Genomic DNA, 27240 nt, shown 5'->3' on the forward strand with positions numbered 1-27240 from the left:
TAGCACTGATGTTGATAAGACCCCTTAAATATTAGAAAAAAGAAAGAGGGAAGCCCAGGAATACAGAAAGACACAACGAGAGTCACCCAGGTAATTACCGGTACATGGAGTCCAAATAAGTACCCAGGAGTTTGATCCCACATCTAAAACTTTACCCCATGAGCACACCCCACATGTCTTCAAATACTTTAAAATACAGCTTTTATTTTTATTTTTTTTAAATTTTTTTTTTTAACGTTTATTTATTATTGAGAGACAGACACAGGATGTGAGCAGGGGAGGGGTAGAGAGAGAGGGAGACACAGAATCTGAAGCGGGCTTCAGGCTCCGAGCTGTCAGCACAGAGCCCGACGCGGGGCTCGAACTCACGAACCGTGAGATCATGACCTGAGCCGAAGTCGGTCGCCCAACCGACGGAGCCACCCAGGCGCCCCAAAATACAGCTTTTAAATAATCTACCAAATATATATCAAAATATAGGCTAGTCTAACAATTTCTTGCCAAGGTAAAGATTTGGAACCTGCTTTTACAGACATCAAGGAACCAATTCATGTCTGGAGTAAGGCACAATATAATGAACACACCTTTTCCATAATCTTTTTTCCCCTCTCTTCAGAGTATACAGAAACAGTATTTCTTTTATTTTTTTTCAAGTTTTTATTTAAATTCCAGTTGGTTAACATACAGTGTAATATTAGCTTCAGGTGTGGAATTTAGGGAGTCCGAAACAGGATTTCTTTCACTAGTATATGCTACCCAAATAGATAAATCAGATGTTCGGTTGAGACATTTCTATCATCCCAAGTTCTCGACCTCAAAGAATTTGAATCCAATGTATCTCCAGCAGGACAGTTTCTTCCCAAATATAAACTACCTCAACCAACCTTTCAAGATCAACTTAAGAAGGGAGACCTGATAGCTTTTCTAGTAGAGTTTTTCTGAAATATTACTAAAACTACTTTTTCTTTTATTTTTGGAGATGGCTTATTTTCCTTGTAGAGTTAAAAATATTATTTTTGTAGCATGTGCAAAGTGAAAAGACCAAACGTTAAAAAATGCACTTACCGTTATGCCCCAATCACGTAAACATTTAAAATCATTTAAAGTTAAAAATCCTTTAGTTCGCAAGCACTTAACTCCTGAGGCAAACAGAAAATTTAAGCATGCAAAGGTGTTAACGACCCTTAAAGTTTGGCCTATAACCCCATAATATTCTACTCTGGAAATGTTTACATTTTGCCTGATTTCAATTCCTTTAAGATGCCTCAGTGTTGAATGCCAGAAAATTAGGACCTACCTTACATAGAGACGTAGTCAATAACTGAACACCTTGAATATATGACACTACCACAGAGAGGGCATATGCTTCACCAGGCACTAAGCAGATGATAACACTGTGTTCAACAGCAGCTGAGCTGCAAAGAAAACTGAAGGTAGCATGTGTTATGATACTGCAACTGAAGATCACAGAAGAGAATAAGAAAGAATAATATACACGGTAAGACTAATGGTCTTAAGACTGATCTTTTCTACATGCGAAAATGCAGTTCCGGCATGAGGAAAGTTAGCCTCAAACTCACAGAAAGTCCCTAATATCCAGGCAGAAATTCATTTATGTTTTCCCTCTTGTTCACTTTTTTCTCCATGTAAAATACTGTAGCGTATTTTGCACCTTGTGAAAAGTATTTTGTTACTCACATGATTTAAGTACAAACTTTTTTTCTGGACTATACAAAATTAATGGGGCTATCCAAGTGTTTGAGAACACCCTTACAATTCCGGAAACGGTACTTTTTTTAATGGGTAAGAAAATTTAGGAATAAAATATAACAGAAATGCAACAAAATTATTTGTGTATTCTCATAGTAAATATCTTGCCTCAAAGCAACATTATTTCTATTTCAACTGAGTTTCAGCTACCTTCTATATTCAAGGTGTAAAATGCTAAATTAGAAGATCCCACCCACCAGATATAATTCTCCTTTAAATTTGTTATCAGTTCCAAAGCAAAAAAAAAAAAAAAAAATGGCTAAGAAGAAAATTTATTTTATCATTCAATAGTCCAGGTGGATGCATTAAATTACTTCAGGAAAATATTTTAAAAGGGTGCCTGGCTGGCTCAGTCAGAAGAGCATGCAACTCTTGATCTCTGGGTTATGAGTTTGAGCCCCATGTTGGATGTAGAGATTACTAAATAAACTTTTAAAAGTATATATTTTAAAAGATTTCCATGGAATGACTACCAATGTGGCTGATACTCAATTACAGCTTTTTAAAAGAAGTATCACCATGCAAAGCTTTTGGAGTTTCTGACCTAAATTGGAAACAAAAGGCTATACCATGCCATTAAAAAGACACTTTAACATACTCAGGTGCTATGGTACAGTTCTGGAAGAGAGGAGTTTCACAGTAGACTTCAGAAGTAAATCCCTAGAAAGAAAAAAACTAAATCATCTGGTATGAAAAATACATAAATTCCTTAGAAATATTGAGAGTTTTTCAGAGTATTTTACACAAGTAAAGGTGACACAATTATTCCACCACTGTAATGATTTGATCAACAATTCCTAAACCTCAATGATCTTTATCTATGTCTGCATTATTGCTGGAAGATCATGTCTGAAATCTAACGACCAAAATGTTTAAGTGCATGATTTATGATGTTAAATTCTTATGTAACTCTTCCATAATCGCAAAGTATATCATAAATAGAAGTGTACGCATTGAAAGTCTGTCTTCATAATTAGAATATATTCTTTTTAAAATTTATTTATTATTTAATTTACATCCAAGTTAGTTAGCATATGGTGCAACAATGATTTCAGGAGTAGATTCCTTAATGCCCCTTGCCCATTTAGACCAGAAAATAATATATTCTACACTCATATGAGGAATTTAAGATACAAAACAGACAAACATAGAATATATTCTTTTCACAGTCAAGCAAATTTCTCCAGTTATAAAAGGGGAGTTATACCTCCCAGTTCAGAGACTTTGAGGTTTGACTTCTATCCTAGCCCCGTTGAGCGTTTTGATCACGGAAATGGTGACAAGGAGACTAAGTTCCCAAAGGAATCTCTCAGACTGACACCCTCACTGCCCCCTGGCCTCCCACACTCCAAGGTCCCTCCAGTGACCCCTCACAACTTTCAATATAGAAGGTTTTCAAAGTGAAATGAAAAACCTGAAAGATTACATTAATAAAACTTTTGTTTTTTTTCTTCTATTAACACTTGTTAAAATTCTAATAGTAAGAATTCATTACTTACCATTTAGATTATATTCACTTGATATTACAAAATCAACTAGGACAAATCCCCATTGATATAAAAATTCTATACGTGTGAAATTACAATATTGGAAAATTAATTATAATCCTGTTTGAAAACTATACAGTCAAAAAGTTTGTGCACACATGAAAAAATACAAAAGGAGTAATTCATTATTTATAACTCATAATGAAGTAATATTTCATAAATTTACTGTTAGATTCATTTATGTAGTCATCAACCACCTTCTATGTATGTCTAGGCACAATGTTTGGCCTTTGGGATAAAATATAAATAAAATACCAAGATACTCATCAAGGAAGCATTAATTTATGGAAAGGAAATCCATTAAAGAATAAGTTTTACTAAAACCAAAAGGCATACCAGAGGTTTCTTCAAGAAGTCTCCTAAAGCCCCATTAACTTTATGTTCTTCAACCCTCAGACTTCAAACCATATGCTCTTCTCACAATTTAGCTCCTCAAATGCCAGTGGAACACATCCCCATCAGTAATGATAAAAACATAAACTTTCTGTCATATTCTGGCTTAGTCTGCTCCAGATCACCATTCAGGCTGCTGGATGTCATCCCCTGCACGCAGGGACAGTGCATAAAAGGCACAGGAACATGGTGATACAGTTCAGTTACCAACCACTCTCCCCTCCTGAATTTATCACAGCAGCTAACCCTAACTGCTCCCCTGCTCAAAAAATCCTTTTTCTTTTCAAATCTTAAACACCTTGGTCCTTCTCAATCATCCCTGCAAACAAAACCAGACAATATAAACTGCACAGATCTGCAATGCCTTATCCAACATTCCAACATCCAAAATGCTCTGAAAATGCGTTTGGGTGGGTTTTTGTCTTTCTTTTTCTTTTCTTTTTTTTTTTTTTGGTTTGCTTTTTATAAATTTGGTAGAAACTATGCTGAGTGGAGGCCGTTTATCATCTCTATCCCCCTAAGAGTAAATATTAATTAATATGTTTTGCTAGAGAAATATTAATGTGTATCATCATAGGTTACTGCACAAGACTTATGGGGGTAGGTAGTACTCAGCACATAGGACATGCATCTATTGCCTTCCTAAAATCTGAAAAATTCAAAGTTCTGAACCTGTCTTTAAGAGCTTCCAATCCCTCTTTATTTCAGATGGCTCCTTTTTTCCTTCACTAATACGGCGACCTTGACCATCACCTTAGACTTCTTCCTCTACATCTCGACATCTGTCTTCACCTATCCAACCCCATTTATTTTTTCTCCTGTTTTTGAAAGGAAAATGTCACTCCAAATGTTTCAAGGTCAACCACTGGCTGGGATGCTGGCCATTCTCTACCTAATTCTCTGGATTCAGCTTCTGTCACTCATCTGATTTGCATCCTGACTTCTTCCTCTCCCTCGTCTCCTTCTCCAACCTTGGTGGATTTTTCCCTACTCTAAAATGAGTTTCACCCTTACAAATGCATGTAAGCTATTCTTTTTCTTCAAAACCTTATTTCTAAAAAGCATAGGGTCTTTCTGTCTTCATTCACTTACTCAATCACCCAAAGAGCCTTTACTGACTACTTATTATGCACTGAATATTAAATTAAAATATGGTCATCATGGAAAGACCTTGGTTGGGGAGAGAGGAGGGGTTGCAATAAGGAGGCAAAACTATAGACCATTAGCATGTAATGCATTTTGCTAGTATTTGGACAAACAGAAGAACATGCTATTTCCAACACATTTCATTGCTTTGGACTGCCTGATTCTCTTCCCTGAGGAAACTACAATGATTGACACTGAATTATAACTTTCCCGAAGGTAGAGATACATCCTTTATCTTTTCTCCTCCTCAGTTCATTATCTACTCAGTGCCTTGTGTAGGATAGAAATTTAATAAACATCTATTAAATAGAATATTACTATGTTTGCTTATCTAACAGCTTACTTTATACTTGTTTCTGTTTTATTCTATTAGTTATTTGTATTCATACTATGTAAGGTATAGGAGAGGTATGTATATGCTTACTACTCAATTTTATGTAACTAATATTTCAAGATGAACTTCATTAGTGGCTATTCTCAAATGTCATGTCATCAGAAGATCCTCCTTTAATTACTTTTTTTAAAATACTCTTTCATGGGACGACTGGGTGGCTCAGCCAGTTGAGCATCCGACTCCTGACATTAGTTCAGGTCATGCTCTCATGGTTCGTGGGTTCGAGCCCCACATCGGGCTCTGTACTGACAGTGTGGAGCCTGCTTGGGATTCTCTCTCTCTTCCTCTTTTTCTGCCCCTCCCCCATGCACATACATTCTTTCTTTCTCTCTCTCTCTCTCGCTCTTGCTCTCGCTCTGGAAATAAACTAAACTTAAACTACACTAAAATAATAAAATACCCTTTCCCTCATGCTCTCAACACTATTTCCTTACTCTGCTACACTGGTCTTCATAACACTTGCCATGCTTAACTTGTGATGTGATTGCTGCTGCTCTGCTTATGGTCATTCCCCAACCCCCACCGAGGAATGTGGGCTCCATGAAGACAGACTCTGGTCTTTCACACTTCCCTCACATCACCAGTGCCTAGGACATAACAGGTGCCCAAAACTAAACATAGTGAAAATAAATCAAGAACAACATCTGCCATGCTCAGGACATCCCTGAAAATAAGATGTTGAGTTTCAGTGCAAGTAGGTGACTAATTTTCAATTAATTCCACCCGTTCTGCATTGTATTTGACAGTGTTGCATGCACTATGCAGTTTTTCCTCCCTCTTTTGTGCCAGGACAGCTTAACCTTTTATTTAAGTGTCTCTGGTCCAAAAAACACTAAAATTGGGCAGCTCTAATAAATGCTACTACATAATGACTCGCTCCAGTTCTCTGCAGTAATTAGTACTCTGGTGATGAAATGTGCCTCTAAGGTTCAAAATTTTATAATGTTTTGACAGTTGGCATCTTACCAAGCATGAAATGAACCAATAAAAAATTCCTTTTTGTTATCATTCTCCAAGTATTAGGAAAAAATCTATGTATTCTCAACATATAATAGTGGTACTCTTGGAAAAAAAAATAGTGACCCCCCTCTCCCCAGACTCAAAGGGGAGGGCTTAGGTAGCATTCAAATGAAGAGAAGAGAAATGCAAAATCTGGTAACTCAAAGTCAAAAGCAACTTCAACAAGCAAGTGCATCTCAATCACCTTGATTAGCAAAGCAAGATAATATGCATTAAAACCTTCATGCCAGTCAAAAAAATCTCAAACGCCATATTTTCTTTTCCTTCATTAACTGTTTGATGATCACAGTATCTTCCATCACCCCAAATGGCTCTTCATAAGACTGTGTTTATAGGAATACAGTTTTCCCCTCAATGTCCTTGCATCCCAAAGAAAATAAGCATGGCCCTGACAATACTTGAAACTCTGAGCAAAGATTTCATTTGTATCAGTGTGAGTAACCGAAGCTACAACTCTGAAGTTAATTTTTTACATAAATTTAAAAGTCAAAAGAGTTTTAAAGGTTCTAGGCATCTCTACAAATCCAAATATATTCTCAATGATATCTGCACTATTTTATGCAAAATTAAAAATACTGCTATCATAAGAAGTTCTGGAGATGGATAGTGGCAACGGCTGTAGAACACTGTGAATGTACTTAGTGCCAGTGAACTCTACACTTGGACATGATTAAAATGGTAAATTGTGGGGGTGCCTGGGTGGCTCAGTCGACTGAGCGTCCGACTTCAGCTCAGGTCATGATCTCACGGTTTAGGAGTTCGAGCCCTGCGTCGGTCTCTGTGCTGACAGCTCAGAGACCGGAGCCTGCTTCACATTCTGTGTCTCCCTCTCTCTCGGCCCCTCCCACACTTGCAGTTGGCCTCTGTCTCTCTCAAAAATAAATAAAACAGTAAAATTTTTTTAAATTAAAAAAATGGTAAACTATGTTATGTTTTACCACAATTAAAACAAAACTCCTTTATGAGCTACCTCTTTGGCTTGAACGTTAATTTCCTTATGTTTTATTCTGAAACATTTACACTTTATCTGAAGGAATTTTGCTGTTCATTTCCTAAATGTGTGCTCTGACACCGTGTGTAACAGGTTCCAATAAACTTTTTTGATATTTGGCACGCATTCACCAACTTCCTTGCATTTTTAAGGAGCCAAGAAAGTTGAAGAAATGCCTAAGAATGTGCCTTATTCTATGGCATCAAATTTACCACCATAAAATATGAACTTTCTTTATAGATTCTGCAGTAATAGAGGATAAGGTATGTGGTGCACAGTCGTGAACGCTCTCGGTAAGAGCTGGGACACGAGGCAGAATCCAGGAGTACCTCAGTAAGTGGTGTCACAACCGTACCCCTCTAAAATGAAATGCCATGCTTAGAAATTGGTTATTTTTTAATGATTAAGCTAACGAGTTCTGAACTTTTAACCTATATGGGCTTCATAATTACACAGCTTGAAATCCTCATCAGAAAATCTGTCTGCTCCTGAAATTCAAATCATTTTATAATCTTGAATAATGCATGGCAACTCTACAGAAATTAAAACATTTCACAGAAGAAATTCGCAACCTATTTTTTTTTTTTTTTTTTTTTTTTTTGCCGGAGCATAAAGCAATAGAAATTAGTTGTTTCTTCCTTGAGTCAGCCCAGCCCCTCTATCCACACACCCCCGGCTCTTTAACAAGGGGCAGATTCTTTTGCTTTTTCATCAGCTACACAGTGGGCATGGATTCACGGCACAAACCCTTTAATACATGAGCCTGTGCAGAGACCATTCAGTAGAGTTCCAAAAAAAATACCACAAATATGGAAAAACGAACTCTAAGCATCGTAGTTAAGAACTCTGGCTTTTCGGGAAGAGTTTGAATTCCTGGCCCAGTGACAGTGGGCAAACCACATAATTCTGCTCTGTCAACACTAGTTTCTTCATCTCTAAAATGGAGACAATAGATCTACCTTGCTGTAATCCTGAAGATTCTATGACATAAGGGAAGTAATGCTTTTAGCAGTGTGCCTCATACTTGGTAAACTCTCAAGTAAATTCTGATTAGAATCATAAACACTACTCTAATTATAATCTTAAAATTCTGTAATAACAATTTTCATGTATACAAAGGCTTCCTCAGGAGAAGACACGTGCAAATGTCTCCTTTCCATTGGTAAAAAAAACTGTACACTCAACATAACTTTTTACAACAATACAGATTTAAGACTTTTTTAAAAGTTAGACTTGCCTTTAAACTCTTCATATATGTATTTCAAAGCAGAAATGTTTTTTTAAAGTAAATTATAGCTAATAATTTACCATTAATCTCTTGTAAAACAAATGGAAACTTTTCTTCTAAACATGAAAACAGAGATCAGAGCCTAGGTAAGCAGTCACCTCAGTAAGCTCCATTAACACAGTCATTTAGTTATAGTTTTCTAGACAGGGATTCTACGCTGTACTTAAAACGCTGCAATGAAAGTCATTTTCTAAAACGTCCCAAGACTTTTATCCTGAAAATACATCTTGCTTTCAAAATTTACCTACCGTAACTAGAGTAATTACTGTGCAGAATTACAGCAAAAACTTTAAAGAACAAGAAAGAAGCTAAAAATCCCCAAACAAGGATAGAACACTATGCTGGCATTAAAAACCACTTTTTTTAATTTACTCATTCTGACAGAGCATGCGCAGGTGGGGCAGAGAGAGAGAGAGAGAGAGAGAGAGCGCGAGCGAGCGAGAGCGAGCATCCCAAGCAGGCTCTGCACTGCAAGTGGCGAGCCTAGTGAGGGGCTTGAACTCACAAACCGTGAGATCATGAACTGAATGGAAACCAAGAGCTAGATGCTTAACAGACTGAGCCACCCAGTGCCCCTAAAAATCACTTTCAAAAAATAAAAACATAGCAAAATGACAGAAGTCAAAGAAAAGCATATAACAGTATCAATTGTGTATGAAAGGGTATATATGCCATATTTATGTTTGAGTAAATCTATGAAAGAAATTTATATACCTTGTTTCTAATAATGATTACTTCTGCTTGATGTGATTACAGATGACTGTGGTGTTCTCTGTATTTTACTGTCTTTTAACTTTTGAAATTTAACAGGTATCAATATTTGAGTAGTAACATCGTTTTAAATACTTTTAAGCCAAAGGAAAAATCCTACAAAGGTGCTTCTTATTCAGAACTCCTATCCTACTACCTTTTGCTCTTAAAATAGTTTGTTTTGACACTATCTGTGTGTCACTCAAATGCAGCAACAAAGTTACATATAAAAATTGTCCAGACTTAGACAAATTCTTTTTACATTATTTTTTTTTTTAAGGCTTATGTATTTTTGACAGCGAGAAAGACAGCCTGGAGTGGGGGAGAGCAGAGAGGGAAGGAGACAGAATCTGAAGCAGGCTGCAGGCGCCAAGCTACCAGCACAGAGCCCGATGCGGGCTCGAGCTCGCAGACCCCAAGATCATGACCTGAGCCGAAGTCAGATGCATAACCGACTGAGCCACCCGGGTGCCCCCAGCCTTAGACAAATTCTTAAAACAAAGCATTCAGCCTGTACTGTAAACACTATAACCGCGACACTGGCATTGTCCCAAAGTAAATGATGGGGAGTATAAAGTGGATGCCAGGTTTTATGCACGCTTGCAGCTCCAGATCTAATGGACAGTGAAAGGAGATATTTTAACACAATGATTTGGCTGAAGAATTCATCAACTAGATGTCATAATAAAAGATTATGTGTCAAAAATTCAATCCCAAGCTGCATTCCTCTCCTTATATGGAGACGCTATCCAATTTTTAAAATCTATGTTATTTATTCCATTTAAAGTGCATTACTGTCAAAATAGTACTCAGAATATTCCAGCCATAATTATTTCCACTGTAGAAAAAGTCAATTTTACAATAAAATTGCAACTAAGATTTAAAAATTTCTAAATCCCAAAATTATGTTGTTGACTTTGGGTGACAGTAGGCCATCAGATACTATAGTTGAATAAAAGAAACGTTTTTCCATTTAAGAGGAAAATACTTAGTTTTGGAGAAATCTAAGCAGTATATGGAATTAAATGACCAGGAAAGAGACTTCCGTGATATTCATTTCAATAAATCCAATGTTGATTTTCAGCTTCTAACTTCCAAAGGACAACAAAGATTTAAACCCAGTACTTCGCACAGTTAATGTTCTACTTTTGCTTGAATATTCATTTCAAATATCAATGTAAAAGGAAACATATAAGTTCTCTAAGATGTCTTGAAACATGCCAACTCAATAAGTTTTCTTTATATATGTATATACACAAAAGATACTAAAGTTTAAAATTAAACCTTGGCCAACCAGAAGGGGCATTCCATATTTTAATGCATTATATATGAGCACAAGATACATCTCAGATTGAAGTCTCCATCAAGTGCAAAATATTTCATATTATGTTCAATCACTGCGGTAAAATACTTAACTTCCTTAAATAGAAGTTTCCATTTGGGAAAGAGACATCTAAATACTTTCAGTGTTTATGCCTTTGACATTAGGTTTCCCTGAGGAAATGTCAACATTTTCATCGTTTTTCTATCACTTTCTTATTCATATTATTCTTTGTTGCTTGTTTTAGTTTGATGTTTATCATAGCACTTCTTTTTTTTTTCAAGTCAACAGCACACTGAATCCGTGAATTATTTTTCTAACCAGTCACATTCATGCCCCCAACCCCAACACTCCTCACTTAACCTCCAAACTTCCAAAATATTCCCTATAGTTTGAAGGAGAGGGGGCAAGTTCTCTAGGAAGCTCAAAGAACTGATTTTAACTGCCATGTAGCTACTTCAGGAAAGAAATGATTTAAATCTCACAATGTAAATAAAGCCTTTATACTACTTAGGTATGAATCACATTGGCTTTATCACAAAAATATTCCTAAGGTCCATGCTATGAGTACTCCTCTGCCGTGGTAACAGACAAAACACCCCCATTCTGCTCCAGCTAGGGGCCGAGAGCCATCTGGGGGTCTCTAGGTGCCCCAAGAACACCCAGATATGTCTGTGTAACTTGAATATGGGGTAGGAGAAAAACAACCATGTGTTAGGTCAACAGCTCCAGTTCTTTCTAGAGGATGGGGAAAGATTCTGAAAATTAGCAAAACTTAACTCCACAGGGGAAGCTACAATATTAACCATACTATTATCTCACACCATCGAAGAATTATTTAAAAGATTACTATATTTCTGGGGTGTCTGGGTGGCTCAGTCAATTAAACGTCTGACTCTTGATCTCAGCTCGGGGTCATGATCTTGCGGTTCAGGGGTTCGAGCTCTGTATTGGGCTCTGCGCTGATGGTGCAGATTCTGTCTCTGCTCTCTGCCCCTTCTCTGTTTATGTTCTGTCTGTCTGTCTGTCTGTCTCTCTCTCTCACACACACACACAGTAAATAAATATAAAAAAATAAAAGATTACTATACTTCACTACATTCTTAAATTGCCTGAGATTTTTGTTTTGTTTTGGATTTTTTTTTTTTGCTTTAAACATGATTTCCAGATTCTTAATGTAAAATAAGATTGCATCTAGTGAAAGAGAAATCCCAACATTTCAAGATTAGCAGTGAATATTTCTTCCATGTTATTAAAATAAAAATTAGAAAGACGAGGTCAAGAAAGGACCCCTAGGAAACAACCTCTGTGAGACACACATCAACTTAACCACTTATGTTTTAAGTATCTAAAAAGGCTAAAAACAGAATTCTTTCTGATTCCCTGATCCTTAGAATATTGGCTATAATACATAATTTTTTATAGAAAATGAGTGAAATAGCAGGAGTTCGTGTTTAATAGTTTAATATCATGAGTTGCTTCCTTCTAGGAAAAACACAATCAGCAATCATGGATAATAATTGATTTAAATATATAATTCTCACCAAATGGAAACAAAATCTTATTTATTAAATCAAAGTCACACAAAACAAACGATTGAAATATACATTTTAACCTTAAGGGGCTTAAATATTTCACCAACAATTCAAAAACCTTTAAAAAAGGAGTGAAGTAACTTGGCAGACCCAGGAACACATTTCAGAGGACTTTTCAAATTAATGATGTAGAAAACTAAGAGGCAAGAACACATATGCCCTAGTCACAAGGGAATGAAGAGGAGTGGGAAAATGGAGGCCAGACTCCCACAACAGCAGGTAGGAACTCAGAACCTTGTATCTGGGAGTCCCAGAGAAGTGCATCTGGGACAAACTCAAATACAAAATAATGTATGACTCATGTCACTGGAGGTCCCAAGTTTGGATGGGCTTCAGCATAGACTGAATCCGCTGGCTCAGAGGCCATTTCTTGGACTGGGGGTCTGACTCTCCTCACAGCTACTTCTACCACATGCTGGAAGCTGGATGGCTATCATGCTTCTAAGGCTCTAAGAGTAAAATTCAAGGGACTTCTCCCACAAGACCAAGTAAAGAGCTTTCCCAGATGGCCTCAGCCAACTGCTCTTTGAGCATCTTTCGCACAAACTCAATCACATGACCATTCTCAAAGTAATCACTGGCATAGGGAATCAGATCGCAGCTGAGGGACCACCCAGATTCACCCATGCAAGTGGGTGGTCAGATACACCAAACCATATAGGGTGAATGTTGAAGGGAGTTGCCTGGACAAATGTGGAGATCTCCTAGGAAGAATGGATGCTGGGTAAGCAAACAATAATATAACTGTACAGTAATCAGCTATGTAGGCCAACCCTGTATTTCTAGATTGAAATGCATGCCTAATAGGCTCACAGTTGGCCTATGGAGGGTCAAATCACACTCCAGACCTAAAAGGGGAATTCCAGACACGTTTGCTCAACTTATGTTCCCTTAATGACTAAGAGTCTATGTTTCACACAGCAGCATAAGATTCACTAAAGAGCTATTTGTTTTATGGAACTGTTACGTACTTCCTTCCTTAAAACTTCATTGGACCAACCTCTTGGGATACAGTTGATGAATTTATCCCTTCTTTTCTGATTCCTCAAATACTTGAAGAAAGTTAGCAGGTGCCCTTGCACCCTCTCTTCTCAAATGCAGTCCCAAGCTCTTCAGTCTCTGCAACATTAGATATTTCCACTTTTAAATAAAAACAGAGACATAGGCAAATCATAAGAGACTCTTAAATACAGAGAACAAACCGAGGGTTGCTGGAAGGGAGGTGGACAGGGAGAGAGGCTAAATGGGTGACAGGCATTAAGAAGGGCACTTTTGGGGATGAGCACTGGGTCATATGTAAGTGATGAATCACTAAATTCTACTCCTGAAAGAATTATTAAAAATAATAAAATTAAATGGATAAAATACATACATACATACATACATAAAGTCCTAAATCAATTATTCACCCAAGAGCTTTGTAAGATTTCCATTTAAAAAGTGAGCTATTTAGGGGTGCCTGGGTGGCTCAGTCAGTCCTCTGACTCTTGATTTCAGATTAGGTCATGATCTCAGAGTCTTGGGATCCAGCCCCGTATCCAGCTCTGTGCTGAGCCTAGAGCCTGCTTAAGATTCTCTCTCTTCCTCCCTCACTCTCTCTCTCTCTCCCTCCATCTCAAGAAAAAATAAAATAAAGGAAACAAGAAATAAAAGGTGAGCTATTTAGAACACCGCATTATTCCATCGTATTAGATTCATTCTGAACTGGCACACAATGGCTACACTAAGCCAGTCATCTGGAAAGTCAAGTTCTAACCCTGGTATCAAGAATTAGGAGATTCTTCAACTTTCTCTTTATATGCATAACTGCATATTTCACATTGTTGGGCTATCAGAATCACCTCAAATCATTATTCTGCAGTCTTTCTGTTCTGTTTGTGGTTAAATGTTATGTAAATATGTTGTGTTTCACTTGTAACATATTTTGGATTAAGATTAATAAACATTATATATAAACAACCATCTATGCTCTGTTACCTCTCTGATTAAAGTCAGCCCAAGGAGTCTTTTTTTTATTGTTAAGGAAATGTCATTGGATCCTTCAAAATTGATTCATAACATCAGAAAAAAAGGAAGCTAAAAAGAGAACTTAAAAAGTTAAAGCAGTAAATATAAAGTTCAGTAATCCTGCCAAAATTCTCTAAGTGAAGTTTCCATATTTATGATGGGGAAGTACACTTTATTTTTAACAGAACATTATATACGTATGGGATTGTAAAACACTACAATTTTTAAAAGCCAAATTTAAGGAAATTCTTATTTACTAAAAATTTATCTATGAATGTAATGCATCTATACACGTAAGTGGAATTTGGAACAAGTACCTCAATAGAAACGCTATAAACATTAATTTGGTTCCAAGAGCAGCTCCAAAAAAGCCCATCTGATTCACAATGTAGCCAATTAATAACATAAGTGAGTTTGAGCTCCTGTAATATAAGAACCTGCATCCTATAAGATTAACCAGGAGTCTAGTACATGGCTAGTCTCATGAAATTGTTGAATAGCTCACAGTCTCTTGGTCAAATATCAAGGAACTACATATAAATAGTTGCTTGTCTAAGCTTGTCAGTACTAAGAAGTGTCCCCATTGGTGGTGGTGGTAGTGGTGGTGGTGGTGGTGGTGGTGGTCGTCGTCGTCATGGTTCCCTTAAACCATGGGATTTCAGGTATTCAGGTACTTTTCTTTCCATAACATTTTGTCTGATTTCTTGGGCTCTCTCCTAAGAGAGTGAGTACCCCCCACTCCTCTTCAAAGAAGCACCCAATTCCCTTCCATTTTAAGAAACCTACTGCCAATCAATAAAACAAGAACCAGATAGTGAATACATACACACAAACGTTAACAGCTTCCAGAATCTTCTAAAGCTCTGGGAAACTGTCTTTGTACTGTAGTTTATTCCTTCCTTTTTTCTATGTGGAAACCCTGGTATCTTTTCTTCCCACCCACTAAATTCCCAAAGGTAAATTTAATCTTCTGCCTTTCAGTAACCTGCCTCATCCTAAAACCCTCAGAGCTGCCCTCTTTCCTGGTTAAAGAGGTCCCTTTTTTCCTGGACCCTTCACTGGATATGAAGAGAAGACTTTTCTTTCCACATAAACAGCTTTCTTCTTTCCAAAACGCTCTCACGTCCCTCCCCCCTGGCTTAGTATCCTTCTCCATAGCAAGTCTCTCCTGGACTACAAGTCAATTCAATGTTTGCTCAAACACCTAAGGACCACAGCTACAAGGGGTAAGAAGAAAGGGCTCTATTTGTTTGCTACATCACAGTTCAAACTGTTACTGCATACTTAATTTCATTCGATCCTCCCATGAACCCAGTGATGTTGGTGAGACAGGGCATCTGATTTTACAAATGAGAGAACTGAGGTTGAGCAAGGTTAGAATAGTAAGAAAATCCTGGATTCAAACCATCAAAGCCCAATGCTCTGGCATATAACACTCTACAGTATTCCTTTGTTGAAGCTGATTTTAGCTGGATGTGAGGGGGGACACAATCTGATTGAGTCGATATACACTTACACAAGGATGATGTGATGTCCAATTAGCACCCACAGGCTTTTGCATTTTTCAAAGAGGATGTTTTATAACTGAAGTGCTTTTTATTGGGTGTAATTTCAGGTATTTTAATGAAATTGCCATTTATAAGTTATACAAGTCAAAAATAGATGTATTTAAAAGTAGTAATGGTCCCATACCTCTTAGGCATAGATAGCTTTAGAAGAAGCTGATGAGAGAGAGACCATTGGTAGACGTGGGTCCAATAACATATGGCTAAAGGCATGCTGACATGGTGAAAACGTTCACGGATTCTTTTTTTTTTTTTTTTTTTTTTTAGAATTACATTTTTTAGCTCTAAGTAAAGCATTATAATCTCACGTTTTATTGGCTTTCTTCCCTCCAACCAAACTTGTTTTACATATATATCAGACATTTTCTTTTTTTTTTTTTAATTTTTTTTTTCAACGTTTATTTATTTTTGGGACAGAGAGAGACAGAGCATGAACGGGGGAGGGGCAGAGAGAGAGGGAGACACAGAATCGGAAGCAGGCCCCAGGCTCTGAGCCATCAGTCCAGAGCCTGACGTGGGGCTCGAACTCACGGACCGCGAGATCGTGACCTGGCTGAAGTCGGACGCTTAACCGACTGCGCCACCCAGGCGCCCCTATCAGACATTTTCTTATGTTTATTCTTCACTGTACTCAAATACCATCAAGCTTGATAATTTCTTTTCTTTCCAACCTCTAATGAAACCTTCACATCACAGATGCACACTACAAACAAGCACGTGCAGGGCAAGTATAGCACACTCTGTACGCACATATGTGCACACAGATTCTCTCTCACGCGTGCACACACACACACACACACACACACACACACACACACTACAGTTGCCAACCAGCTCAAATGCACCAGACACCAGGGAAAACATATTTGACATGGCCATTATCTGGATTACTTTGCTTGAAGTTACTACCTCCCAACACCATTTGTCTTTGCCACAAGTAAGGTCACAAAGGCATGGATTCCAAAGTGCTCCTTTGAGGTTGAAACGTGCCCACAAACTGTCTCCTAATGAAATATTTAGAGGATACAACATAATTTGGTGGAAGAGAAAGAAGGACAATTAGAAATCTTCTATTCTGGCTCCAGTTCTCTCATTAACTAAAATCAGACATGTTTATTGAACACTAAACCACAGGTAACCAGTCACTTGTCAAAAAAAATATTTTAAAAGGCCATCTCAGTCATAAAGGAGCATACAAGACATTTGGGAAGACAAAATTAAGGCATAAGTTAAACCATAAAATCCTTTTTTTTTTTCTTTTGTTTTGTTTTCTTAGGGTGTTTTTTTTATTATTATCTTTTTAAAGTAAGCTTTACATCCAATGCAGGGATTGAACATATGACCCCAAGGTCAAGAGTCAGATGCTCCACAGACTGAGCCAGTCAGGTGCCCCAAACCATAAAATTCTTAAGAGTTTTAAGATGGCAATTGATAAATATAACTAGGCAACAGCATTTTTAAGAGACTGCTAAATGATTTCTATAAAATTATAGATCACAGGCAATTTACTTACAATTGGGATGGTTTGCAAACAGTGACGAGGAAAAAAATACAACTTATCTGGCTCTTGAAAGATTGATAAAAACTGAGCAGCAGGAATAAATATATTCTTTATATGTGCATGGTACTTCATAATTTCCATTGTGTTTTTACATACAACTTCTCAACCTTCCCAGTGACACCATGAGAAAGAGATCATTGATCACTCTCATTTATCAAGAAAAAACAAAATGCAGTTTAGAGCTGTTAGTGGCTTACTAAAGACCTGAAAACCTACACACATAAGCATTTATTCATTCCCTCCTCTATTCCACTCTACACTGATCTGAACAATTATGACATGCCACACACTGGCATAGGCACAGGGGACACAGCAGTGAACAAAGCAAAGGCCCTCTTCTTGTGGAGCTTACGTTTTGCAACATACACACTTGACCCTTGAACTGCACAGGCAGTCAGGGCCACTAACCGGCCCTGCTGCAGTCCAAAATCCATGTGTGACTTTTGACTACCCCCCAAACTTAACTACTAACAGCCTACTGTTGACCAGAAGCCTTCCCAAGAACACAGTCAATTAACACACATTTTGTACATTCTATGTTGTATTCTTACAATAAAGTAAGCTAAAGAAAATGTTTTTATGAAAATCACAAGGAAGAAAAAACACATTTACAGTACTATACTGTATTCACACACACACCCCAAAAAAAATCCATGGTTAAGTGAATCCACGTTGTTCAAGGGTCAACTACAGAATAAATCTTGGACCGGCAGGGAGTAGGGACAAGGACACACTACACAAGTGAAACATTAAGAAATTTCTGAAGCAAGGAAGTGCATGATACATAAAAGAACAGGACACACAGCTTCATTACTGGTGAGGTTTGAGAAGGTTGAGTTTGAGAAAGATAGTTTGGTGGCATTCAGAAGCTGCTGAATATAATGTATGGCTATGAAGTTTGGACTGGATTCGTTATTCACGGAAAGGAATGGTAGGACTTAACCAATACTACATTAGTAATAATAGTATATCTATAGGAGTAATATAGTAGAATAGCATAGTGTAGCAATAGTTTATTATATACAAAATAGTAGTAGAGTAATTATAATAGCACCTAACTCTCACTGATGACTTACTACAGGAGAGGTACCCTCCTAAATACTTTCCATGGATTCACTTGTAAAATTACTGGATTTTTTAGCTCCAATTGCCCATGAGGAAACTGAGAACAAAGAGATTAAGTAACTTGCCCAAAGCCACACAGATAGCAGAGACAAGAAATGAACTGACTCTGCCTGTCAAGAATCCAAGCTCTTAGCCACTCTCCTTGTATTCATGGCACAGAACAGGGAGGCAGGACAAGGGCGGGGAGGCTAAAGGCAAGACCACTAATTCCTTATCAATTAAATAACCTTGCCTGAGAGTTTACAGATTTAAATTTGGTGGCCATAGAAAGGCAAAGAGAGGAACAGACACAAGAGACAGGTAAATTGGATTTACTGACTAAATTTTTTAAACAACTGCAAGTTCAAGCCTAGAGGACTAGGAGAAGATACTCCTATCAACAGAAATAAAGAAGCCATATGAAAGAAGCTAACTTGGAGGGGGAAAACTGAGTGGTTTTCATGTTATCAGCCTTATAGGAAGGAAATGCATAAATGGACTCAGGGAAGACATCAATTGGAAATACTCTTCCTGGTTTAGACCTTTCTCTTTTGCAAGAGGATGGGGTTAGGCCACATTATTCCTGAGGTCTCTTCTGGTTCTATGACTCTATAATTTTGTAATGCCATAAGCATAGAATGTCTTTCCTTAGAAAGTTTAAGATGGCATTTCTTAGCCATGGTAATCTTTAGGGATTTCTGCATGGACTTCTAAAACATTCTACAAACTTCCTCTCAAATGTGGTTTCAAAACTTCAACACCCATGAGCCAAAGAAAAACTTTAGAAGGGAAAAAAAAAAAAAACCCAACACACCATATTCTAATGTGTTTTAAAACATGAAGGGCTTAAAATAGGTGTTTCCCCTTGAAATGGGAGCCTCACTGACAAAATGACTCAAAAATGAGGTAATTAATTCAGGACCTTTTTTTAAGGTCTAAATTAACCATCCCCTATCTGCAGAAAAACACAATATATTGCATGAATTGTTCAACTACATACTCAAAAAGTTACATACTTCATCACAGCCAGCCATTAACCTTTCAACCAGTGAGCAGGAAGATGGGAAGAAGACTAAACAAACAAGAGTTTTACAAATGCAAAGATTTTGCTTTAACCCTCCTAAGACTCATAAAAGCCAAGGTAAATATTGGTATGGTTGAGAACCATGAAGAAATGACAACCACTGGTTGAAATATACACTCTGGTTTTACTATCCACTACTCAGTCTGAGCTGCGCTAAAAATACAGTAAAATATAGAATGAAATAGAGCCAAACGCATCATCACATTCAGGGAGTATCTCCTGTAAGCTGCTTTCCAGGTAGCTGTGGATTCCACTAGAGGGCAACAGAGCGTGCTCAGAGAGCAACTTGGGCTTAAGGACAGTGTCTGGTTTTAGGTCACCAGTTCAGTGTGCAAAACAGTCTCCATTTCAAAACCACACTGGATCCCTGAATGCCTCTTATATTACCAAGCACTGTGTTCTGATAAAAGGACTCCTGTTTTAAAGTTAGTCATATGGGCATTTTGATTTCTTAAATAATATATAAATCCAAATATTTTGCCATAATCAAGTATCTTCCCATCAAACTACTCAACAATTTGATAACTTTCAAATTTAATAAAGTTTAAAAAAACGGAATGTACTGTAGCCTTTGATATTTTAATACTTAAATTTAAAACATGTAATGGTTAAATCAAAACACATAGGTAAAAAGTACACTAATAACACTACCATAATGTTAACTTAATATTTAATTTAACAGCTAGCATTTGAGCACTTACCATATGCCCTACTGTGCTGAGAAGTTAATACAGTTTTCCAGACACTAACCTTGTAAGATAAAAACTCACATTATATCCATTTTTCAAATGGGCAAATTAAGGCTAATAGAGACAAAATCTACCCAAGGACACATAGCTAAAAAAGGATAACGTTGAAAGGACACTTTAAAATTTGAGTACCAGGTATCACATGTTCTCAGAGGCCAACTCACCATGACTAGAATCCAGGAGATTTTGGCACTTCTTCAAAATAAACCCCTATGATAGTCAAAGTGTAGGCTAAGACAGAAACATTCTTTCATTGTACCTTACCACAGAATAAAATTTTACTGTTGCATATGTATTTACTTTTTGTAAAAACCATGTCAGTAATCCGATTTACATAAGAGAGGTTACACATTGCAGTATTTCAACTGCCTTCTACAAACAAGAAATACTAACAAGGAAAACAATCATACAAGTTCAATGATCAGGTTCTCACACTCAAAAAATATCAGCTAACGATAAGCTTTGCAGGGGCTTTTATTTTTTTTTTTTTAATTTTTTTTAAGGTTTATTTATTTTTGAGACAGAGAGAGACAGAGCATGAATGGGGGAGGGACAGAGAGAGAGGGAGACACAGAATCTGAAACAGGCTCCAGGCTCTGAGCCATCAGCACAGAGCCCGACGCGGGGCTGGAACTCACGGACCATGAGATCATGACCTGAGCCGAAGTCGGATGCTCAACCGACTGAGCCACCCAGGCGCCCCTGCAGGGGCTTTTAAATGTCAGTCTTCAGACTTCTTAGAGTCATTACGTATAATAAGGAGAAACTGGTAAGTGACTATTACATAGCTTGGGTGTGTGACCCTGACATTATTCCTACACAAGACAACAGCATGACACTGAAGTCCTACAGAGCAAGAACTCACCCAGTGAATGGAGTTTCAATTTACGGTGTACTTTGGAAAGAATGCACAGTGATCGACTAATCTGAAACATAAGATTTTTCCTTGTCCTACAAAATGTTAAAGCCCAGTTAGTATGAAACGTGTGAAAACCATCATCGTTTTAAAAGTATAAAACAAAAGACACTGCATTGGTGTCCTATTGCTGTGATAACAAGTTACTACAAGCTTGGGAGCTTCAAGTAGCACAAATGTATCTTACAATTCTGGAGGTGAGGAGTCTGAAATGGGTCTCACCAGGCTAAAACCAAGAGGTCAGCAGGGCTGTATTCCTTCTGGAAACTGTATAGGAGAATCCATTCTTTCACCTTTTCCAGCTTCTAGAAGGTGTCTGCATTCTTTGGCTTCATTTTTTACAGCCACCAGTGGACAGTCAACTCTCTCTCACATTGCATCTCTCTAATATGAACTCTCCCGCTTCCCTCTTTTCAATTATAAGGACTCTTGTGATTACACTGGGCCCACCCAAATCATCCAGAATAATCTCTCCCTTTTAAAGTCCTTAATCGCATTTGCAAAAATCCTTTTCCCATGTAATATACATCTCACTGGTTCTGGGGATTAGGAGTAGACATCTTTACAGGCCATTACTCTGCCTACTACAGACAGCACAGCATATAATTTGTGCATTCAGCAATCTTTCTGAAAAGTAGTTACTGGAATACAGAACGTATTCTCCTACAAAGCAGAAAATAGTTGTTAGACAAGTGTAGTCTACAGAGTCCTGAAAATAGTAATCTGAGACCTGAAAAGAAGGATACAAGGGGTGGCAACACAGGTAAGACACCTTTATAATAAATTAGGTGCAGGCTTCAGGCAAAGAGAGGTGAATTTATATTTGCATGATATACTACTTCTAAATTAATTTTGTTATGCTCCATAGTTCTATTACCTACCCTTTCTTAACAGTGGTGCTAACTATGTAAAAACAAAGTCATTCTTATTCATAATTCATGAGTTTTCATAACTAGAAATTATAAATACAAACACCCAACACACTACTTGGCACTTTGCAGAAGAACGAAGGAGTTTGGAAATGTGAATTCTAGTCTGATTCTGCCACTTACTACCTGTGTGATCTTCAGTATGTCACTGACAATTTCTGGGGCTATTTTCAGAAATTAGGAACAGGGATAATAAATAGCTCTCACCTGCAGGGTCGCTCTAAAGTAAAATAGAATATATAATCGCCAGAGAATTCTGAGACACTATTGGTGCTCCATAAAATGTTAAGTAGTTGTCATTGGGTGAATACGTCCATAGCCTTGGAAGCCAGAGAAGACGCATTAGTGTAAAGTTGTGAATTTTTAGATACTTATCCCAAAGAACTTAGATCATCAGACAGATACATAAAACAAGAGAATTTTAAGAATGCCTGTTATAACTGTATAATTCAGTTGCACCATAAGATTTTATACAAATATCAGTTACCATAAGATGCAAAATTTCAAAGCTGCTCCAGTAATATTTTGACAAAATATAGGAAAGATATAGTGCCACATGGTAAAAACTTGGCTCCCTGTGGAGGGGCCTCTACTGGGTAAGCAAGTTAACACAAAAAACCTCCCAAAGAGGCACCATGTAAAAGCACGTGCCATGCTGGCCCAAGGAATAATCAAGATAAGCTCCCAGACAAACCACTTCTGGGACCAGAAGTTTTGAAAGTCATTGATGTAAAGAGCTGACTCCAGTATATTATCCCACTGTCTGATTGTGAGGATACCGTTTAGCCCCCAATTTCAGTTTTTACAGAAGTATACTGGATGGCTCTTCCTTAGCCTCACAAAATGGCCTCAGCCTACAGCACTTTCTGATTCTAAATTTGTTTTTCCTGCTTCATCCTCTCCAGCTGGGCCATCAAAAGTTCGTAATTGCCATTTTCACCTGTAGCGCAAGTCTTTCCTAGGAGTTGAGGTAAGTGGGCATTGGCCAAGGATTACTCACATCCATCCATGCCTCTTTGGGCTTGCATTCTATATTCTAAATGCAAGAGATTATTAGATAGCCAATTTGAAAATAGATGAACTATAATTTTATCTAAGCTTCATATTATCTCTAAGATAATATGGCTGAATTTGATATATCGCTAAACATTGAGAAGTATCACGTATAATTACTTCTTAATCTAAACTTTGAAAAAAGTAATAAAGTCTGGCAGAACCTTATTACCACACTGGATACATAAACTATCAGACAATCTTAAGACTTCAGAGAGAGGGGCGCCTGGGTGGCGCAGTCGGTTAAGCGTCCGACTTCAGCCAGGTCACGATCTCGCGGTCCGTGAGTTCGAGCCCCACGTCAGGCTCTGAGCTGATGGCTCAGAGCCTGGAGCCTGTTTCTGATTCTGTGTCTCCCTCTCTCTCTGCCCCTCCCTCGTTCATGCTCTGTCTCTCTCTGTCCCAAAAATAAATAAACGTTGAAAAAAAAAAAATTAAAAAAAAAAAAAAAAGACTTCAGAGAGAATGTCAGGGGGAAAAAAAAGTGATGCTCTTTTTCACTTACATTATTTTTGAAAAGGGCAAAGGGGAACACATTTTTTTCTGGCAATATCCAAAGTATATATTCTCATCTACTCTGCAAAACAATACCAATTAAGCTTCATGTATTTAATGCAAAAGCACATTAAGGAAATGGGTAAACCTTCACCCAGATAACACTCATCCTTTGCTAGGATTTTAACTGACTACCTCATTTTTTCACCTGATTCACTAGTGGTGAAGCCCCTTTAAAATAGAGATTACACAGGGGCGCCTGGGTAGCGCAGTCGGTTAAGCGTCCGACTTCAGCCAGGTCACGATCTCGCGGTCCGTGAGTTCGAGCCCCGCGTCGGGCTCTGGGCTGATGGCTCAGAGCCTGGGGCCTGTTTCCGATTCTGTGTCTCCCTCTCTCTCTGCCCCTCCCCCGTTCATGCTCTGTCTCTCTCTGTCCCAAAAATGAATAAACGTTGAAAAAAAAATTTTTTTTAAAAAATAGAGATTACACATAATAAAAGCTGTTTCTCTGTCTAGTAAATGGATTATAGTTTAAAAGGGCACTGCCAGGAGAGTTAAAAAGTATTCTCTAAACGGAAGAGCTCTATAGGACAAATGATTTCCCTGAGCACTGTTCATGAAAACATCCTTCCTGTAATTAGGTCTCGCATGAGGCTGGGTGAGACATTTTCTTCTGGCCCTTCTTCTTTTTTTTTTTTTAATGTTTATTTATTTTTGAGAGAGAGACAGAGACAGAGAGAGAGAGTGCAAGTGGTGGAGAGGCAGAGAGAGAGGGAGAGACACAGAATCCGAAGCAGGCTCCAGACTCTGAGCTATCTGCACAGAACCCAACACGGGGCTCGAACTTGTGAACCTCAAGATCACAACCTGAGCCAAAGTCAAACGATTAATTGACTGAGCCACCCAGGCGCCCCTCTTCTAGCCTTTGTTAAACTTGCTACTTTTTGACTTTTAATTTTAATATACCGGTCATCAATGAAATCTGAGAAGGGAAGACTTTCTTCATTAACGAACAGACCAAATGTCTAGACTATTTCAAAATAAGACGGTTGCAGAAAAGTAGGAAGTGAAACAGAAATACAGAAGTCAAAGTCATCCTTTAAATTTAGGAACTTAAATAATACGTTATTATTTACTGTAAGACCAAGCAATAAACATGAAGTATGCATCAAAATCATGTACACCGGGAGTCAAGTGTAGAGAGTAAAGGTTTCTTTTTCACTCATGAATTCAGTAAGTGTTCTTTGAGAATTCAGTTTGGTAAGAGATTGTACTGGATATTATTACTACAAGGAACACAAAGGAAATAAAAATCTTCTGGTCCATGTCCTTTAGGAACTTACAATCTATTCAGGGACATTAGTCCCTTATGAAATGAGTTATTATTATGCAAAGCAAACCAGCAAATCAGTTGAGTTTGCTCAACAGAAAAATAAGGGGAAAAAATGGATAGAATGTTGGCAAAGACTAATGTAAATTTGAACAGTCCAAAAAGATCTTACAGGAAAGGAAAAATGTAAATTTTACCTGAGTTCAATAAATCACTTCTCCATATTCTGGTGCAATTGGTTAACACACACACACACACACACACACACACACCTCCCTGAGAGTGCAGAAAAGCAAAAGAGAGAAACATAGCACACATAAATAGCCTAGAACAAACATCCTAAGGATGTACAGGAAGAGAAACTCTGAATCCAGGATCACTCGTAGAGGAGAGCTGGAGTTCAATTAGAGAGGACACCTCAACCATTGCTAAGAGGAGCCCAACACAGATGTAATATACAATGTGTCTCAACAGCAAAAATCCTGTGTGTGGCAACTGAATAGTTTATTCTCATATTTTCCAGTTTACCATCAGAAGAAAAATCTTACTAAAATAAGATATTTGCAGTGGGAGTATTCTCAAATAGTTGGCAAAATATGTTCAACCTTTTTGCAATAGTCAATTTAGTGGTCTTTTTTTTTTATTTTTTGTTTTACTTTAGCAATGGAAACAAAGACTATCACAAAAGACCGTTGTTTGCCAGCTGCTTTAAAAAATAAAAAATTTCACCATAGTTCTTTGTAAGACTTTTCTCCCCACTGTATTCTCTAGTTTGAAACACATTCAAATCACAGGCATTGAGTTGAATATTTAGCAAGGGCCAAGAATAAACCCCAAAGCCAACAATGGCAATGAAAGCTCCAACAGCCTCAGAGCCTGACACTAATTTACTAAGACACATGAGGAACCCTTGGGAATGAAGTGTCTGCTAATTAGGCCACCATAAACAGATTCCCAAACCTTGACAAAGCTTTTCCAAGCATCTGATGAAGAACTTTGATTTATAGGCTGTTCAGGTGAAACCTGAACAGATGGTATCTTTTAACAATAACTGACACATGAGTTTGTTAAGGATCTCAATCTCTAGGAAACACACAGCTCTAAAGAGGAAAACAAAGAGGAACAGTTTTAGTCATCTACCTTATCTTTGTCTTCAACGACATCTGCCAAAACATCATCTGGATCCAGGATTCCTCCATCCGTGTATTCTAAGTGATGAATCTTCACCCAGTAGCCAGGATCCTATGGTAGAACAATCAACAAGTTTCACGACTTGAGCTTTTTAAAACTACATTTTAATTTTTTAAAAAATATGGGGCGCCTGGGTGGCACAGTCGGTTGAGCGTCCGACTTCAGCCAGGTCACGATCTCGCGGTCCGTGAGTTCGAGCCCCGCGTCAGGCTCTGGGCTGATGGCTCAGAGCCTGGAGCCTGTTTCCAATTCTGTGTCTCCCTCTCTCTCTACCCCTCCCCCGTTCATGCTCTGTCTCTCTCTGTCCCAAAAATAAATAAACGTTGAAAAAAAAATTTAAATAAAAAAAAATAAGTTAACTCATTAAAAATAGGCCCTAGTAATAAAATGTTTGAACACCATAAATAAATGTTACCTCTTTATTTCAATAAACATTTGGTATTTTTATCCTATTTCAGGTAAATCAGTAAATCAACGTATACATATTTCATCAATTACCCTAGAAGATAAATCACCATGCAAAAATAAAGTGCCACTGTTATTTGACAAGGAATTTCAAGAAAGTTGTTATAACTTCAAACGAGGTAATCCCAAGAATACTTTGGGGGGGAAAAACGTCTTCTTGGGGGTACTCTGAAATGGGCTTAGAAATTCACACTCAGATTCTCAAAGCTGTAGGGGAAGAAAAAAAATCTAAGGGCAGAAATCTTTGATGGCGATCATCACTTTACAATCTATCAAGTGGAATGGGATAACCACTGATTTATCTTTTTAAATCTCCAGGCTGTATGCATGTCCTCAACTCCAAGATTTGAGATGACATCTGGAGCAAGGGCTCCACAGGGCGGCAAGTCGAACTGGGTTTGGAGCTAAAACAGTTCACTCAACCACAGTAGTGCTTTAGGAGATTTCCAAGTAATGTCTTAAAAAACCTACTCAGGAATGTAAGGACTAAGAAAAGGAAGTTATTTTCCTAATTCTATATGTGGCTACATACTCATGCTAGAACTCAGAATTAGATGATGTAGCTCATTGGGTTAT

At 37.7% G+C, this 27240-nt stretch overlaps 1 protein-coding gene across 3 annotated transcripts in view; it reads right to left on the reverse strand.

The window, feature by feature from the left end:
• PARD3B (par-3 family cell polarity regulator beta) overlaps positions 1–27240 on the reverse strand; it is a 1023096-nt gene that overhangs the window by 851846 nt on the left and 144010 nt on the right. For all 3 annotated transcript variants that reach the window (XM_047872373.1, XM_047872372.1, XM_047872375.1), the window contains exon 2: positions 26149–26250. In XM_047872373.1, coding sequence (XP_047728329.1) covers positions 26149–26250 — 102 coding nt within the window. The remainder of the gene's footprint in view (positions 1–26148; positions 26251–27240) is intronic.

This window comes from Prionailurus viverrinus, chromosome C1 (genome assembly GCF_022837055.1).
Source record: "Prionailurus viverrinus isolate Anna chromosome C1, UM_Priviv_1.0, whole genome shotgun sequence".
In the NCBI taxonomy this organism is placed as follows: Eukaryota; Metazoa; Chordata; class Mammalia; order Carnivora; family Felidae; genus Prionailurus; species Prionailurus viverrinus.